This window comes from Opisthorchis viverrini (genome assembly GCF_000715545.1).
Source record: "Opisthorchis viverrini unplaced genomic scaffold opera_v5_185, whole genome shotgun sequence".
NCBI lineage: Eukaryota > Metazoa > Platyhelminthes > Trematoda > Opisthorchiida > Opisthorchiidae > Opisthorchis > Opisthorchis viverrini.
The window spans coordinates 473,921-490,848 of NW_008751843.1; the positions used below are offsets into that span (position 1 = coordinate 473,921).

General features: G+C 45.0%; 1 protein-coding gene across 1 annotated transcript in view; it reads right to left on the reverse strand.

Moving 5' to 3' along the window:
* The window catches only part of T265_07798 (hypothetical protein), a gene marked incomplete at both ends in the record, with an annotated part of 72,238 nt that extends 55,667 nt beyond the window's left edge, over window positions 1-16,571 (reverse strand). The window contains 5 exons of the mRNA XM_009173418.1: window positions 3,855-4,116; window positions 4,149-4,279; window positions 4,316-4,477; window positions 4,530-4,545; window positions 16,492-16,571. Coding sequence (XP_009171682.1) covers window positions 3,855-4,116; window positions 4,149-4,279; window positions 4,316-4,477; window positions 4,530-4,545; window positions 16,492-16,571 — 651 coding nt within the window. The remainder of the gene's footprint in view (window positions 1-3,854; window positions 4,117-4,148; window positions 4,280-4,315; window positions 4,478-4,529; window positions 4,546-16,491) is intronic.
* Window positions 16,572-16,928: the final 357 nt, after the last annotated feature.

Consider the following 16,928-nt stretch of genomic DNA (forward strand, 5'->3'; position numbering starts at 1 on the left):
GAGGTTCAACACATCCTCCAGGTCAAGCGAGATGACCACTTCGGTCAGGCCGCACAGTCCACCGGTAGTGTTTTCGTTTCAAACAGTTTTTGATGTGGTAGACTGTTCACCAGGTCTTGAACTTCTTTGAATATCGTAGAGTGAAAATCATAGGGGCCAGGTATCTTGTGGCGTGTCTTGTGAAGTCCTATTCCGATTCATAGGATTCTTCGGGAGCTTGTGCTGATATATTCCCTAAAACGTCAGTTCCATCACTCAAGACGGCAATTCTGCGAAAGAGCTTCATCTTCTCCTATATCTCTCCGTTAACCCACATCTTCTCTTGATTCATCAATCGGAAAAACTCAAGTGAGGCAAGACGATTTCCTGAGGTGAAGGTTCTCCCTATCCTTCGGACTTCCGCAATCCCTTAACGTTGTCATTACATAGGCTTTTGAACGCGATATAACTCTGTGGTTAAGGCATGAACTTACCCACCGGAGCTTGAGGGATCTCGTACCCCATTACCACTATTTGATGATATCCGAAACTACTAGAAGTTGCTGATCTCAATGGTATCATTCAGTCGAGTTGGAGGTTTTGAGCACACAATCTTGAAAAACAAAAACCTACTTTCACTGAACTCTTTTCCACTAATTCTCCAAAGGACGCTCATCGTCCGCATGTCTGCGCACTTCCAGTAAACTTCCAAGGAGACAACAGGATGTCACAGTGAAATGTACCAAGTCTGACCTTCCAGAGATTAAGGTGCACAACTGAGCCGGTGTTTCATACACACATATGCGCATAACTCGTCAGAAAGGAGTATCTGTTGCAAAATTTGACGGAGTAAAGTAGAAAGCTGCGAAGTAGGTGGTAGCAAATAAATTCACGTCTTAACCATTGATCTAATTCGAGCTCTAACGCGAGTGCCCAAAAAGAGGGCAGATTTCTCCTATTTTGAACCATCAACACTAATGGAGATTGAAATCGAACGTCCATGGAAGTGTGGTCGCTCTGATGAAATACGATATATCTGTCAACAATTAAAAATGCTTAAAGATACAGTGCTTCTTTCTAGGATGACCAGGGCTAGATCATGATGATCACCAATGACGAGCTCCTAGTTCTACTTATGTCTCACTTTTTTCAGTCGTCCCTTGTGTAGTATACTCGATTTTATTCATATGGTCGGAAGAAATCTGATGCTTAGCCATCATGAGTTTTGCAATCATTTGTAAACATTGTCAATTTTCGGATAATTGCATCGAGGTTTATCATAAACCATCGGAGTTAACACCAGTATATTCATACTATGAAGCCATCAGAAAATTTAATCGCTTTGGCTACAGAAAGGCATTGACTTGAGCGTAAAATTTTCCCGAAATTCTCAATACCACTGAGTTTAGCTTATTCAGTTCACCTTAAAGTACTTCGTATTGGGGGGTTGAGGAAGAAGTCAATCATTCTGTCAGTTTTCCGTCTATCATCTTCATACAACCTCACTTTTCTGCTACCCCGCTGACTTCATCTGACATGACATAATGGAGTTGCTTATGTCAATCACAAGCGAAGCACTTGCTCAGTGGCTGTTATTAAGTGTTGTCGTGACTCTAATTACCTTCGTTAACTGATAAATTCGGTCATGAACTCCAGGGTAGCCTTGAGGGCTACGGAGGGTCTGATAAACCGGCGAATGAGCTCAGCCAACTAGAAGGCCGAAGAGAATCGAAAAGTACATTTGACATGCACGCTTAGGATATGCACATGTTCTACAAACACCTGTTGTTCATGTGCTCATACGTGATATCAAGTTTCACATGGGAATCAAATTCTGAAAAACGTGAAGCAGAACCAAGTGATTTATAGAGTGACTATTCAACAGAAGGTCGGTCTCTATGGGAGTTATGAGACGGCCCTTCGACACCATAGGAAGCTGAGCAATCACCATGCGCATTGCTTTCACCAAACAGACCAATCACTGTCGTTAAGCGTTTTACTACAGACAGTCATGAGATAGCTACCAGAAATGATCAGTTGGAAAAGTGGTACCAAATCATCCAGAATTTCCACGGCTTTTGAAAGCTCAAAAACTGTGCAACCAGCGTGATCCTAGGCTGAAGTAATGCGACCGAAGTATCTCATATTTTCCATCTTCCCTCCCTTCGTTTTTATCTTTTTGCTTTTGACTGAAGTCCTCAGTGTAATGAGTATGTGCGTCTGATCGTGCATCATATACGGTAGTCCCAAAACAGACGCCAAAGGAGAATTCCATGTTGGCAACAATTCAGTTAAATTCATCCACCCCAGGATGGACCGATCCTCAGGAAGGACCGAAAGTCGCCCGTTACTGTGACGCTCTATTCCGGGAGAAATAATCCTTCCTCGTTATGAGTAGTGCATTTGGGTACATTGTGCTATAACAACAGGCATCTTCACAACCCAATGAGCATTCCATAATAGTCAATTCGGTCCACATAAGCAAACCACATTCTTGAAGACCCACTGAGCCTACCGTAGCCTAACATGTAGTTTTCCAAACGCCTGCCTCCAAAAATAAGCCTGACAATTCAGGTCTTACAAAGAATCAAACTTACGGTGATTCATCTGCTGGAAGCAACAAAAGTGTGCCCCCTATGAAGGTAGAACTGTTGACACTGAGAAGTAATGAACTGCACACCTCGTCCTGATTGAGACTCATGAAGTGGATACAGCAGAATTGGTCGCGCCTCTTTGGCTAAAATATTTCACCGCAGCTACTAAGCACACTTGTGTACACGGTGAAACCTGTTAACCAAAGGGACAAGCAACTGATACTGCCAAACTTCAAGTATCCGTGAGGATCGTGAGTGAACAAGTTTCCTGAAAAATCACATTACACGGAATACACATAGAAAGCATTTGTCTCTTATGCTTGAAACCCTGGGCATTTGTATCTTGCACACAGTTTGCGGCTGTAAACACGGGTGCGTGATGAGTTGTCATTCCTGAACTTATCACAGGGATGTGTGTGGATGTGCAAAAACAGCAGAATATTCCCTTACCCAAGACTATATCTTGCACAATTCACATACACCATCCAGTAACAATATAAACCGTCATACAACACGTTAGGATTTCTACTGAATTCGCAAAATCCCTCAAGGATTACACTTTGAGGAATGGTTGATCCAGGAGGCCCTGTATGAATGTGTGAATGCTGCCCAGATTGGCTTTGCTGTAAACTCTGTTTTGAGCAATGGCTCATAAGCGCATTAGCTTGTCTGAGTCAACAAGAAATTTATTTGTTTCTTAGTTTGTTAGTTGCCAATTGACTGACAAACGACTGCTTTGGAATCACTCCGATCCATGATGCGATTTGCTACTCGTAATTTCAAAAGCAAAAACGTTTTCTTCTAGGCGATGTAGTGACTATAGTCGTCAGTACCGGTTGGGCAGCATGGGACGCCGGTTCCACACGACAGCTGAAACGTAGCAAACCCATTACCGCTTCCAAAACAACTAGTCATCTTTCGGTCGGCTTTCTTTTGAAAGACGATTAAAGACAACTAACATTATCAGAAGCACCAGCATCAAACGTGACAACACGAGCGTTTAAAGTAAGTACTCCACCGCCATAAAGACTGAAACGTACACTGGTAAACTGGGAATGGGGTCGTACTTACGAACGACCGCTTCTTCCCCAATTTATTGTTGACCTAGATTTCATCGTAAAAGTACACGTCACCAATTTGGACGACAGTATATGACATTTTCGCTCTGAGTAATTTCAACAAATCCGGATAGTATCATGACAGGCGTTACAGACTCCTATGCAAACGAATCATAAACGAGCGACAACCACACAAAGGAAAGGCGTAATAACACAAAGTTACCTCTGCAACCGATGGAACAAATGATGGAGATGCCTCCGTCGGAGCAGTTGATGGCAGTAAGTTGTCTTCGGCCCATAGACACCACTCGTTATTGGGTTTGAAAACTATGTCGTCAATAGTGCCACCGACCAATGACAAACGAATAAGTTGTTCTCTCTTCCCGAGGTCCTTGTAATCTCCGTGGTGATGGATAGGATCATCAAAATTCGGCTCGTAGAACAAAAACACTAAAGCCGAGATTAGGGATTTCAAATCGTTTCCCCTCGAAGACCAATAAGATGTAGGAAAACCTACCTACTCCAGTAGGACAGAATGTTTAGGCAGATGTTAGACTCAATTAAACGAGGATGAATATTCGGATGCCAGGGTGGATTGATGCAACTAACATCAGGAGCTTCATTGGGATAGCCCTCAGTTGTAGTTACCTAGAGTTGTTGTCGAGAAGTATAAAATGTTCGTACCACAAACCGAAATGCTGCATGAGCGTAAAAGCCTTTCTTAGGTCGGATGATAAAAGCGAAGGAAGTAAAATTGTCCTCTTTCACAGGAAGCAGTTCGACCTGTCCTTTAAAGTCCTGTTCAATTGCAGCAGTTAGTTTGAGGTAATCACGAATGAAGGATCGCTAGAGAATGATGAACCATATCTACTTATCGAAATAAAAGGAATTAATTTACCTGCATTACGGAAAAACTGTAAAACAGTGGGGTACACACTAAAATTGAACAAGGGAAAGAAACAATTGATAAACCCTAACAGAGCGCACAACTATCAACCTCGATGCAGAATACAATATTATTGCAGTTGCCTGATGTTTTCACATGTTGTTGACTCCTCAGAATCTATTAATCTCAAAAACGAAGTGAGTCCAAATGGCGGGACCCACGGAAAATAGATGTTCCCGACATAGTCAGTCCGAAAGATGATTTTAGGGCTAAAACAAGTTAATGCGGTATTGTGGACACAACAGCTTCCCATGAGTCATGCACAGGAACGGATTCGGGTTAAACAGCGAGTTGCAAATGTCAAGGTCATATTTATGGGGCCATCAGTTAGAATATGCTCCCAAAACTGACTGATCAATAATTCATTCCAATCAGTTGAAGATATTTGAATAGGATATTTGGATACAAGACAGATGGAGTGGAGTCATACTGAATAGATCAAAGAAGGGTAGTCAATGCATTTCGGGGTAATCCACCATCTCAGGGAACAAGCTGGATCAGGAGTGAGATATCTGGGAAAACAGCTGCAATACTGCTGAGAGCGACATCTAGCCAAATGAGTTGAAAGGCGCTCCAAATATCAATTTAAGCATCAGACGACTTCAATGAGTCTATCAATCCTCTCCCTCAATGGTTATGAGGAATTGTGTTTGGACACAATTTGACACAATTTGACACAACGGAAGACTGCGGCATGGAATCAAGTCATTTGAATGGAACCAAATATGCCGAAGCCCGCAGACCAAAGCAAAGTTGTCTACGGTTATCTGAAGAATGGAGTTCGAAATCGCGGACGTTGGAAATTTCGATGTTGGGACAGGCTTCGGGTAAGTTTGGGAAACTAGCTCCGATTTTAAGTCACGAAGAGACTTGGTACTGAACAGAACAGTATGACCAGCTCTACTCGAGCAGACGTGGGCTTTGAGATGCGTTGCGCCGCACTAGTGAAAAACAAGGGACCCATTTGAAAGATGAATCTCCCAAAAACAGCCACGGTAATGAATATTTGCGCAGCCTGTGGACGCGAGCGTTTCATCAGGATTGGTCTTGTGGGTCACCAGCGTTAACCCACCGGTTAACATGCAAAACGCAATTGATGGAACGGAGGTAAGTTGTCCCATTTTTAATTACAACCGACCCGACAATGTCATCCTAAGAATGACGAGATAATTAACCACATATTATCCATTACCACCCTGTCGGGATGTTAATATTAATGTGTTAATTAGTAACACTTTCATGGTGGTAGCCTGAAGAGGTGTGATGTTACCCTAGAGGGACTAATTGATGACGCCAGCACCTTGATAATAAACGGGTAATTGGAGCTGTGCTCATTGTTATGTGATCAGGTTTACACTGGCTGATGCCTTACAACAGGCCTGTGCACTTTCGCCAGCTGATATTGTTCCCTCGGATTCGCCTCGTACCAAGAACTCGCGCGCAGAAGCACAATCGGCTCCGCGCAAACTTCTGTGGCTTCCTACTATGCGCAGGCATCCAGTGTTTTGACCACTGTTGGCCTGAAAATCCTATTCGGACACCAGTCTATCATCTCAAAAACGAGTGCTTTCCCACGTAAACATGCTGGGATAATCGACCTGTTCATCTGATGAGTTTCGACCGCACAGACGTGACAACAGTTAGCAAAAAACACCACTACGACGAATCATGTTCAACTTCAAACGAATCCTTTCTCTGCATTGTAACATATAGTCAAGATCTCTGAATGTTAAACGCAAAACCTTCATGGGCACCGTAGGTAATCCGGAAAGATTATGCTTAGATTGTTCTTCCCAAACCTGCATACCGGGTAACTACGTAAGCCAGGTCACGTATCGCGGACGTCACTGGTCGTCGCGAGCCTAATTCGTATGAGATTAATATAGACTGGCAATGAAGTGATAGACTAGCATTGAGACCGTTCACCTTATTGTAATAAGCCTTTCTGGATAGTGGTTTGTTAGGGGATACAACGTCAAAACGGATAAATGAGGGCCGTGCCATACTAAACCCTCTGCACGTCTTTCGTTTACGTTTGTTATTTACTGCTGACTACATTACAGTAATGTTTCATTGTAAACTGAATGATGAGGAGCGAATATGGTGTTCATCCTCTGAAATCTTAGGACATTCTCATATATTTTCATCCAGATCCCACATGCCCCACGGGCTCCGGAATGGACTAAAAAGCCAACTACGAAACAAGTATGCGTGTCCTCTCTTGAAAAGAATTTACAGCAGTTGGAATTCACAGGCAGTTATCCATACACATCAAAAGCTCGCAAAGAAAATATTGATTGTCGCGAAATGTTTATGACTAGTTTTCGATGTAAATACAGGCCCACCATTGAAAACGTGCCACAAAAATTCTTGTAAAACGTAATGCTAAATAATCACCCCTTGACGTCTTATCTATATATAATATGGTTCCTTGAGGAATACAGCCTGCAAGTTTAAGACCCCAGTACAAGGCCATGTATGAGTTTAGTCATACGAAACGTAGTCAGTATTCATGGATCACCCAATTGTTATATGTCAAATTTATTCAGTGTCATAGTAAGAAGTGACTCAAGCGAGCCTCTGATCTCTTTGACAGGAAAATCCGGAGAAGAAAAGACTGGTCTCGTGCAACGCTAAAGTTGATGAACATTTGTGAGAAAACACGTGATCGAGTGTGAAGCGGTTCAGGGATAAGTTGTAGGCATTTAGTCAACAGTGATGCCTCAGGGTATTGAACAAGTGATGCCTCCCCTACGTGTAAATTTGTTTAGCCATTTACAAAATTAACTGTGTGATTGAACGTGCATTTTCCAGTTCATTTACACTAGATTTATCTGGCGATTTAGTAACAGTATTCTTTTACGATGAATCCCACGATCAGCGACCATGTGATCAAAGTTTCTACTCGAAGAATCACAAGATCGATCGCTTCCCTCTGAGTATTCCCAATAAAGGCGAGATACATCATGAGACTGATCCTTTCGAGGTCAAACACATTTATACAGTATGACATCGAGTACGCAGACGACATAGCTCTTCTAAGATCTGACCCCGTGGCAATGCAAACAATACTAAATAATCTAAATAATTCTGCCTCGCAGTTTGGTATGCGCTCTACACCTGCAAAGTGTAAAGTGCTACTGCAAGACTGGGTGGGCTCGAACCCTAGTCTCGCGCTTGCGGACAAACCGATTGAGGTAGTAGACAAATTTGCTTACCTGGGCAGCTGTATCAGTCCCGGTGGTCTCACGAAAGATGAAATTTCCATCCGGATTGGGAAGGACAGAGCAGCTTTTGCGAACCTACTTCACCTGTGGCGTAGGCGTGACATCAGCTTCTCTGTCAAGGGTCGAGTTTACAATGCTGTGGTGCGCTCCATATTACTATATGGATCAGAAACCTGGCCGCTGCGCGCCGATGACGCCAAAAGACTTTCAGTGTTTGACCATCGATGTCTTCGGAGCATTGCCCGAATCTGGTGGGAACACCGGATCAGCAATTCTGAAGTACGTCGAATGGTATTTGGGAGGAATAACTCACCCTCGATAGATGAACTGATCACACTGCACAGGTTGCGTTGGCTTGGCCACGTGCTGCGTATGCCAGTCGACCGACTTCCTCGAAGGGCTCTTTTCGCACAACCACATGAAGGGTGGAAGAGATCTAGAGACGGTCAAACAATGACTTGGCAGCGAAGTATGGAGGCCACTACCAGCAAACTCAGCTGCGTTGGTCACTGCCGTCTTCCTGGATGGGGACCCCGAGACGGGCCACATCAATGGCTAGAGACATTATCAGACATGGCCCAGTCGCGCCCTCAATGGCGCTCGTGCATCAAAGCTATTGCCTTCAATGCATAGCTCCTTTTCCAACCCCCACCCACTTGACAGCCCACTGACAGTGCTGGATTTGTGTACCAATTCACGAGCTCGCGCGTGCAATGCGCAGCTACCTACCCCCCTACCCCCAAATCATCGGTGAACGAAACTGCGGCAGCTGAAACCACTGTACGACCAGTACGCGGTTCTTACAGCTGACAATGATGATGATGATGATACAGTATGACTTCAGTCGGCAATGGAAAAACCTTTACTGAGACTGGGCGGTACATGTCAGACAGAGATAACAGGTGAAAATGTCAGCGTATCATTATCCCCACAAAACTAGAGCAAGTGGTATTGTGAGATTCTATCACGCACAACTTTCTGTTTGTCATCATCGTATGTTTCTCGAAATCGACCAAAACCTTTCAACCCTCGTGTCCTGACCCATTACTCTTCTATTGTTTATGGAATCACTTCGAAATGTGGGAGATATGAATCATCTGCTTTATTTTCAAGCTAGCCTATTGTAGGGTCCGAAACAAGATTTTCGCACATCGTTCACTGGCAACGTGTAGGCCGGAGAGCCAAAAACCCTCGTCCAATTAGACAAGAAACTCAAATCTTTATTGAAAGGAAGCTTTAACGGCCATACTGCCTTTGACTATGCAGTTTCTTCGAAAATGGCCGAAAAAAGGTCGCAATACCGTGTGAATCACGATACATCCTCAATCAGGTCGCATCAACTTTCTGTGAAATCACAACAATTCGATCCTTTGCCATCCTCAAATAGCTAAGTGTTATAGACGCTTCCAATGAAAAATGTTTGTCAAACAAAACCAAGGTAGCAACTTTGCCATCCCGACCGAGTCAATAACCACTCAGGCCTACATCGACATCAAGAGCCTGCATATGGTGCCACGTTCAAACTAACTGTGGTCCACCTATTGTGCGCAGGCGTCTAATAGCTCTACCACCGCTGGGTGGAAATCCACTGTCAGCCATTCATGGTCGACAGCCTTGTTGTCGAAGCCCTAGCTGTCGAGAAATGCAGAAATTTTGCGTGTCTGGGTCTATTCTAAAACCATTGGCCTCAGTTCTATCCTCACATGATACCACCCCTGGTTGTCGGTAAACTCTTGTTACACCGTCCATCAATGACGATTCACTAAAACCGTTTATGGATACCACTGGTGCTGGGGGTTACTTATCATCACAAACGGTAGGTGTCAACGTAATCACGACGGGTAACACATCACTTTCTAGCAGCAAAGGTATTGCTATGCATATGCAATATGATATATAGTGCACCAGCATCTGGAACTCTCAGTGCAACCTGTCCTGCTTGCTTAGCCATTTATAGAAGTCAGCCAAAAAAATAGAGATTCCGTTCAGAGAGATGGCCCAAGTGGTTAGAGCGCGAATTTACTGACCGTAAGGTCCGTGGTTCGAATCCGACCTCCACCACTCGACTTCCCCTGTCTAGGCTTGGGCAACCTGGCAGTATCCCAGCCCTCGTGCTTTCTTCGGGTGGCATGGCAGCTAGGCACCGGAAGGGTGCTAGAGTTGAACGCTTATTATCTTATCTTTATCAGAGTAATCAAGCCAGCTATGTAAGTGTGCGGAGTTACCACCGCCTGACTGGAAACTTAACCACTCTTCATGACCATGTCTACTCAGTGAAATCATACTCCCATGCAGATGAAACATTCATCCATGTGGAAATTAGACATCTGTTAGAGGACGGTATTAAAGAGCCCCCTGGATATTGGTGGTGGGCTCAAATTCTCATCACTTCCAATGCTGCTGATTGAAGCCATACAGAACTTCTTCTCTAAGCACACAACTATCAGTAACTGATCATCTGATACTATACTTTCAGCTAGATCTTAAAATTGCTTAATACCACCTATCCACCATAGAAGACATGGGTAGGACATTTACAACTTTTTACGCCTGTGGAAGTTTATGTCAATCCCACGACATCCCATTTGAAGCAAGGAACTGAGTGGTACATCTTAAGCAAGTAACAGACACTCACGGCAAGGCCTAAATTTACAACTATCTGTGGACAGGACATAGCTTAGAATTATTGAAAGCTATAGACATTTATTGACGTAACAAAGCAGTGTGGTAAAATGTTCAACGAGTCACACTCCTCCCGTTTGTAATACAGTCAAGCGCCTCACCAACCAAGCATTGAACGATGTCATTAAAGCTTATAATGACTAATCCAAACCACCATATGATCTCTCTATGCCAGTCAACAATAAACCCGAACAATACACTATACACACGTTGTTTCATGGTTGTATGGCAGTGAGGTATAGGTGTTGAACACTGATGCCATGCTGTCGATGACGATGACACGTTTTACCGGTTCCAGTGGATTTTTCATTTTCCCGATAAGATATCACTATTGCTTCCATCTCCAGTCGCAACAGTAGGCCGATTGCTGGTCCTAACGACCTTCCACTTGCCCTTTTCAAGTATGGCGGTGGATCCCTCATTTAGTGCCCTTCTAGCCTATTTGGGTCTATCTGGGAGAAGGAGACCGTCCCAGACAACTGGGGTGAATCGATAGTAGTGCCCATTTTCAAAAAGGGTACTCTCGGCGAATGTAGTAACCACAGTGGTGTTAGCTTGACACCTGTTGTGACAAGGCTTCTGGTATCACTGATTCTTCGTCGTCTTAAGGTGGCACCCGAAGCCTTGACTCGTGAGAATCAAGCGGGATTTCGACCGCGTAGAGGCTGCGTTGGTCACATCTTCACACTCCGTCAGGTGCTAGAGCAACGCCACATGTACAGACGACCCACAATCTTGGTATTCCTCGACTTCAAGGGTGCGTTTGATTCTGTTGATCGATCAGTGCTGTTAACTGCACTGGCTCAATAGAGTATGCCCCAGAAGTTTGTAAACATAATCCGATCCCTATATCCACATACTTCTGGGCGGGTGAGAGCGTATGGTGAGCTCTCCAAAAGCTTCCCTACAAAAAATGGTGTTAGACAAGGATGTCCACTCTCTCCACTCTTGTTCAACTTCGTCACTGACGAAATAATAAGGCGAACACTAGACGGTCTCCAAAACCCTGGTGTTCAAATTGTTGCTGGTGAGAGCCCCGTCGATTTGGAATACGCAGATGACACGGCTTTTATCTTTGCAGACCAAAGCGAAGCGCAAACCTTGTTGAATAGACTATCTTTTGGCATGCGCCTTGCACCTTCAAAGTGCAAAGTCATGCTTCTGACCATCTGCGGACATATCCTTTACAGTTCAAGGAGAGTCACTTGAGACTGTGCCGCAGTTTGGAAAGATCAAAGTATATAGTTTCCCGGAGAGTACGAGAACGACCATTGCATATGCGACATATATATGCGCGTTTATGAGGCACCGACTGTATCCGAAACAAATCTGCCGGTTAACAATGGCTGATCCGCTGAATGCCTGCACACTGAAAGTAAACCACAAGCGGTTTCCGCACGGAAACAAATACTACACAAAAACTGTTGATGCTGGTGTGAACTCGTGGCAACAAACAAGCATATGCCTGTTGAGATACACCATCCGGCTTGAGCATGGTGGTGCAGCAGTGAACAACAGTATTAGCTGGTGTCTCCGTCTGGAGTCTCCGTCACTTCCAACTTTCAGAAAGATATCGCATTTCCGGACATACTGTCGTAATAATGCTTGCTAGGAAATGTCCATTAACGAGCCAGTTAGGTGGGAATGGTAACAAACCAAACAGCTACTGATACAAACACCACACAGCATGCAGCAGCAAGCTGACTCATAAATACGACTTCATTCCAGGCACATCCACCTGCAAACTGAACATATCCATGTGACCATGGTTGTGCTGAAGATTGTACGGCCACCTAGTACGACTCGCTTGAATTTGTGGATCAAGATGGGCAAGACCACAAATCTTTCCCAACTTGAGCGAGCGGAAACTTACCAGGCCTATCTATCACGTGACGGACTTCCTCATGGCTTGAAACCAAGTGTACAAGCATTCACATCTAACTTATTGATGTCGGAGTAGCGGAATTTCTAAGTCCTCAGGTTCGGGCTTAATCCACCAACTGACCGCAAAGGAGTTACCTGAAGATACGGTTGTCGGACGATTGTTTTACGTGACCGATGAAGCATAGCCGGTTATGCATCGATGCGCTCGCTGATTTCTCGCTTTCGACTGCGCACATCTAACGCACATCACTGTAGCAGGCTGTGTATGGGTCCACGTGGATTTACACCATTGGGTGTAGGGGTTCTCACTTCTGGACTCTCCTCTTACTAGTCCACCGTCGGATGTAAATTCACAGCAGAGCGAAATCGCCACGTCATGGCACAGTGCCGGAAGTCTTCCCTGCGACGCGGCACTGCCACATCCATTCAAACACCAGGTATCAGACAGAACAGTGGCACTGCTTGAATCCTGGAAAAATGTTCTTGCCGGTTCCAAAAATAATTTGTTCAGTCCAATCACCAGACGTCAAGTGAAGCCTAGCAAGCTCACCGGCCGTGAAGCCTGGTGGACACGGAAGGTTGAGAAAAGGGAAGGGATAAAGGAAGTCTAGAAAGTCTGGCGAAAATTTAGGTTGGTCCATGCAACCTGTGAGCGCAGCCACTAAAGATCGTTGATCAAGCAAGTCTGGTGACCATCTACTACCCCTCAGTCTTACTCAGCACGACTTTACACCCATACCACCCTGCCCGATATGCGAATAGACCGCTCAGTCACTAGTGTACAGTGACCCGTCTTCCGGTGGAAGATCTGGTTATATCTAGTATGACTCAGCTTGAATCCTGTAGGAATCCTCAAGTCCGCTCAGTGTAGTCGGATTGTAGAGGAGGGTTTCTATTTGTCAGAGAATAGCATTCTGACAGTTTTGGAGGCTTCAGAGTGACTGCACTCTGAAACTCCCGTCTTGAGAGCCAAGTAAGTGAGCAGTCACTTTTCACAGAAATTGCACGCGGGTGTCGTGGTGTTTACACGTGGCATTCTATAGGGCCATATGGCTACCGACACTGGAACACTGGATGACAGAATGATTTCCACGTGCAGCCCACGCGGCGGTACACGAAGGGGATTAGAATGCAGCAGCTTTCTAAAACCAAACGAAATGGCGGTGTTTAGGTTACTGGAGACGTTGAAAAGATTTGAACCAGTCCGCTGCTGGGTGAACGATCGTCCCTTTTTTAACTTTCATTACGCCTACCAATCTCCGCTCTGATTTCACTCGCCATCTGAACAGTTTTGCTTTTGCTCGTTTCAGCTGTCGACTGACTTTGGCCTGTCCGTTCCTTCTATTGCAGTTCCATTTATTCAGGTTTCCAGCTGGCGACACCTGATACAGTCTGGAATAGGTCACATCTACAGGAGCTCCATTCAAAATGTTCAGGCTCATATCTCAGTTGGATTTGAAGTAAGTGTGGTCCGCATGAGGACCCTACAGATAGCAGAAGGCATGAGTTAACATGTTTGCCTCTGAAATAACGGTCGTGCCTCAGCCTAGTACTCGGTCTAACTCTCCTAAATTGCATTTTTAACTGACGAACAAGAAACAGCACAGAATGTACTAAACACTCGAGCCGGGTCACGAAACCGCGTGTAGCGGGCCATAATTCAAGTATATTGTAACAACTACAACTGGCCCAACGCTCCCAACCGGTATCTGGCGCGTACTGGAGCGTGAATGGCTAATGTGCCCACGCTTTCGACCAATCAGAGCTCAGCAACTGGCTGGACCGGGCCACCTCTACAGTATTCGACCAACGAAATCGGTTTCTCAAAAACGACGGCGTTTTGAAGGTTACCATATCCTAGCTAGGAATGCCTAAGTCTAAAAGGTTATCAGTGCGGGTGATTTGTTTACGTGAGTAAATATTCGCGGTTCTCTTTTACGTCGGATTGGAAAGAGGCGCATAATTTTGATAGGATATCGTGACTTGAGATAAAAAGTGGAATCAGTAGGCAGTTCTGAAGCTGTGATAATGTATGGAGCCTGCTAGAGTCAACATTGTAGTGGTGGACGCAAAATACGTTCCACTCCTGCAAATAAATTTCATGGATTCACGGACTGATACACAGGATTGAAGTTTACCCCCAAGTTTCCAGGGTCGGTTTTGTTCTTGTCGTTCTGTAGCTGTTGCTCACCTGGATGCCGCAAGCAAAAATTGGTGTAGCGCTGCTCTTTAAGAGCTCAATGTGGGGCAGTAAGGTTGTCAGCGCGAGGACCCCCATAAGAAGGCATCCAGTAGTGTTTTGAAGTGAGCACTAGATGTAACGTAGACAACCATCGGGGAAGGGATACCCCGTTCAGAAACTCTCCGAAATAATATCAAATTTTGCTAGTAAAAGTGCACGCTGTCAGCTTTAAAAACTTCCTACCATGTCCCCGCTGCATGTCAGCTGGCTCGACGATAAAAACCTGTCGGCCAAACCTTGTTTAGACAGGGCATAAGTAAGAATTAAGTCTCCTCGGAAGTGACAATACTCCGGGAAAAGATATCAAGCACCGTGAGACGCACTTCATGGTTCACGGATTTAAGGCCGGCAACCATTTTCGTAACAGCTGGTAGGACACGCCCAATTAAGATCACGTCCTTCTTGCGTCCTTAGTAGAAAAATTCGTTGACGTTCAGGAATCGGTCCGATATGGGCTTCGTACAGTATTTGGAAGTCCATGCGGGTAATAGAGGAGAATCATGCGTACAACTGCGAATGCCCTTTAGCACATTTCTTCCTTTGCAGTGTAAAGGACATGTTTTAAGAGAGCCAGATATGCAACTCCTTTTGACACCCGTCCATCTTCTGGTCCACTTTCGCCATTCACGGCAAAGGTGTTCACCAAGTCCACATGGACGCACTTTTTGTCATTCAGAGGAAAGTGCCAGTCAAAACACGGTGCTTTGCAGCGTCTACATCTGTTATGAGGGTACCGCCATTCGAACTCCAGGATTTCAACTCGTCTGCAAAATTTGACATAGAGTTACGGGAACATCTGGAAGGTCATTCACAAATGTCAGAAGCAGCAGTCGTCCCAAAACGGAGTACAGAGGAACTTCAATGGAGACGGGCGCCGCAGGAGGGTAGGTCGAGCCTACATTCAACCCGAATGTTCTGTCTGAGAGGAACGCCTTGATCCAGTGTAGAATTTTCCAGTGAATCCCAGAAGACTCTAGTCTGTGTGTCGTGTGATACCCCATCAGTTACAGACTGAGGGGCACCTTCGTCCATTGGCCGAGGAAACATCGGGTAGAACTGCTATGCGAGTGTTAACGACGCTTCCTTCAGGACTCCATCAGGCCACAACGCGCAAAACGGGTTTGTCTTGTGCAAGGGTAGAAGAATATTCCTCTCCGTGAGGAGCAAGTCGGTCATAGACCGTTCGTAGTTGAGCTTTGGCGAGATTGGGTGTGACGAGGTCGCTCGGGGAGAATGCATATCTGCACAGTATTTCCTGTAGATTTTAGATACCACTGTTGAGTCCTTGTGGGTCACCCGTTGCTGTCACACGATGAGGACGCGATTGGCTCATTTCAGGAGTGATATCTCATCTACCTAAATGACACATTATTTTTTTCAGGCAAAGTCTAGCATCGTGACTTGTTTCCGTATGTTTCGTTTTCCGATTTCTGATTTCGGGTCCCGGATCACGCAAGATGCTGGCTGATCTCCCGTGTCTCTCTATTTATCCTTCTGTATAATCGTTGAGACTTCCTTTTCAAAAGAGACAACACTTTTGGGCAGCTTCTGGTTCTTTCGACTACGCGCTGAGCTCCATGAAACGGACACTGCAAATGCTTTGTGAATTTCCTGGGCAATCCTGCTGTGTCCTCTCCATTGAAGCTTATCAAAGTTTAGTCTGCTCAAGAAAGATATGCATTACTGAAAAGTTCATACCGTGGAACTCCCAACTCCACGTTTGTGTTTCCGGGTTCCAAGCTTAGTTAAGGATGAAATCAAAAGACAGCAAAGGGTTATCACTAAAGCTTGATTGACGAAATGCCTTTCGTTAGTGATAAACAGGTTCAATGGTCATGGTAATTGGTGTGCGCTGTAACGGGTAGGTGCATCAACTTACTGAGTCATAGCATTCTGTTGAGCATCTCTATTCAGCGAAGATGCAAGATGCTCTCTAGATTGGATGAGGTGTAACTCCATCTTGGAGGCCTTGGAACAGATGATACCGCCTACCAGCTACCAGATGTACAAGAGTTGTTTGCTGCCCGTCTTGTAGCCTTTGCCTCCAAAGCCATGACCGACGACTGGATCATAATCAACCTGACCACGAACTAATACCAGAAATCCCTAATTTTAATGCTCGCGACGATCGCCAGAAGGAAACTGAAGCCGAATTCACATAAACCATGAAACTTCAAGGTTGATAGCTTTATTGGGAGTAAGTCTGGTCCGGCTGTACCGCTCAGCTGTATACTGCTTCAGCTTTTTTAAAAGAGCGGACTTTGAAGGTCACCAAGCACAGGCGATTTCCATGTAGCTACCGTAACATAACTGACT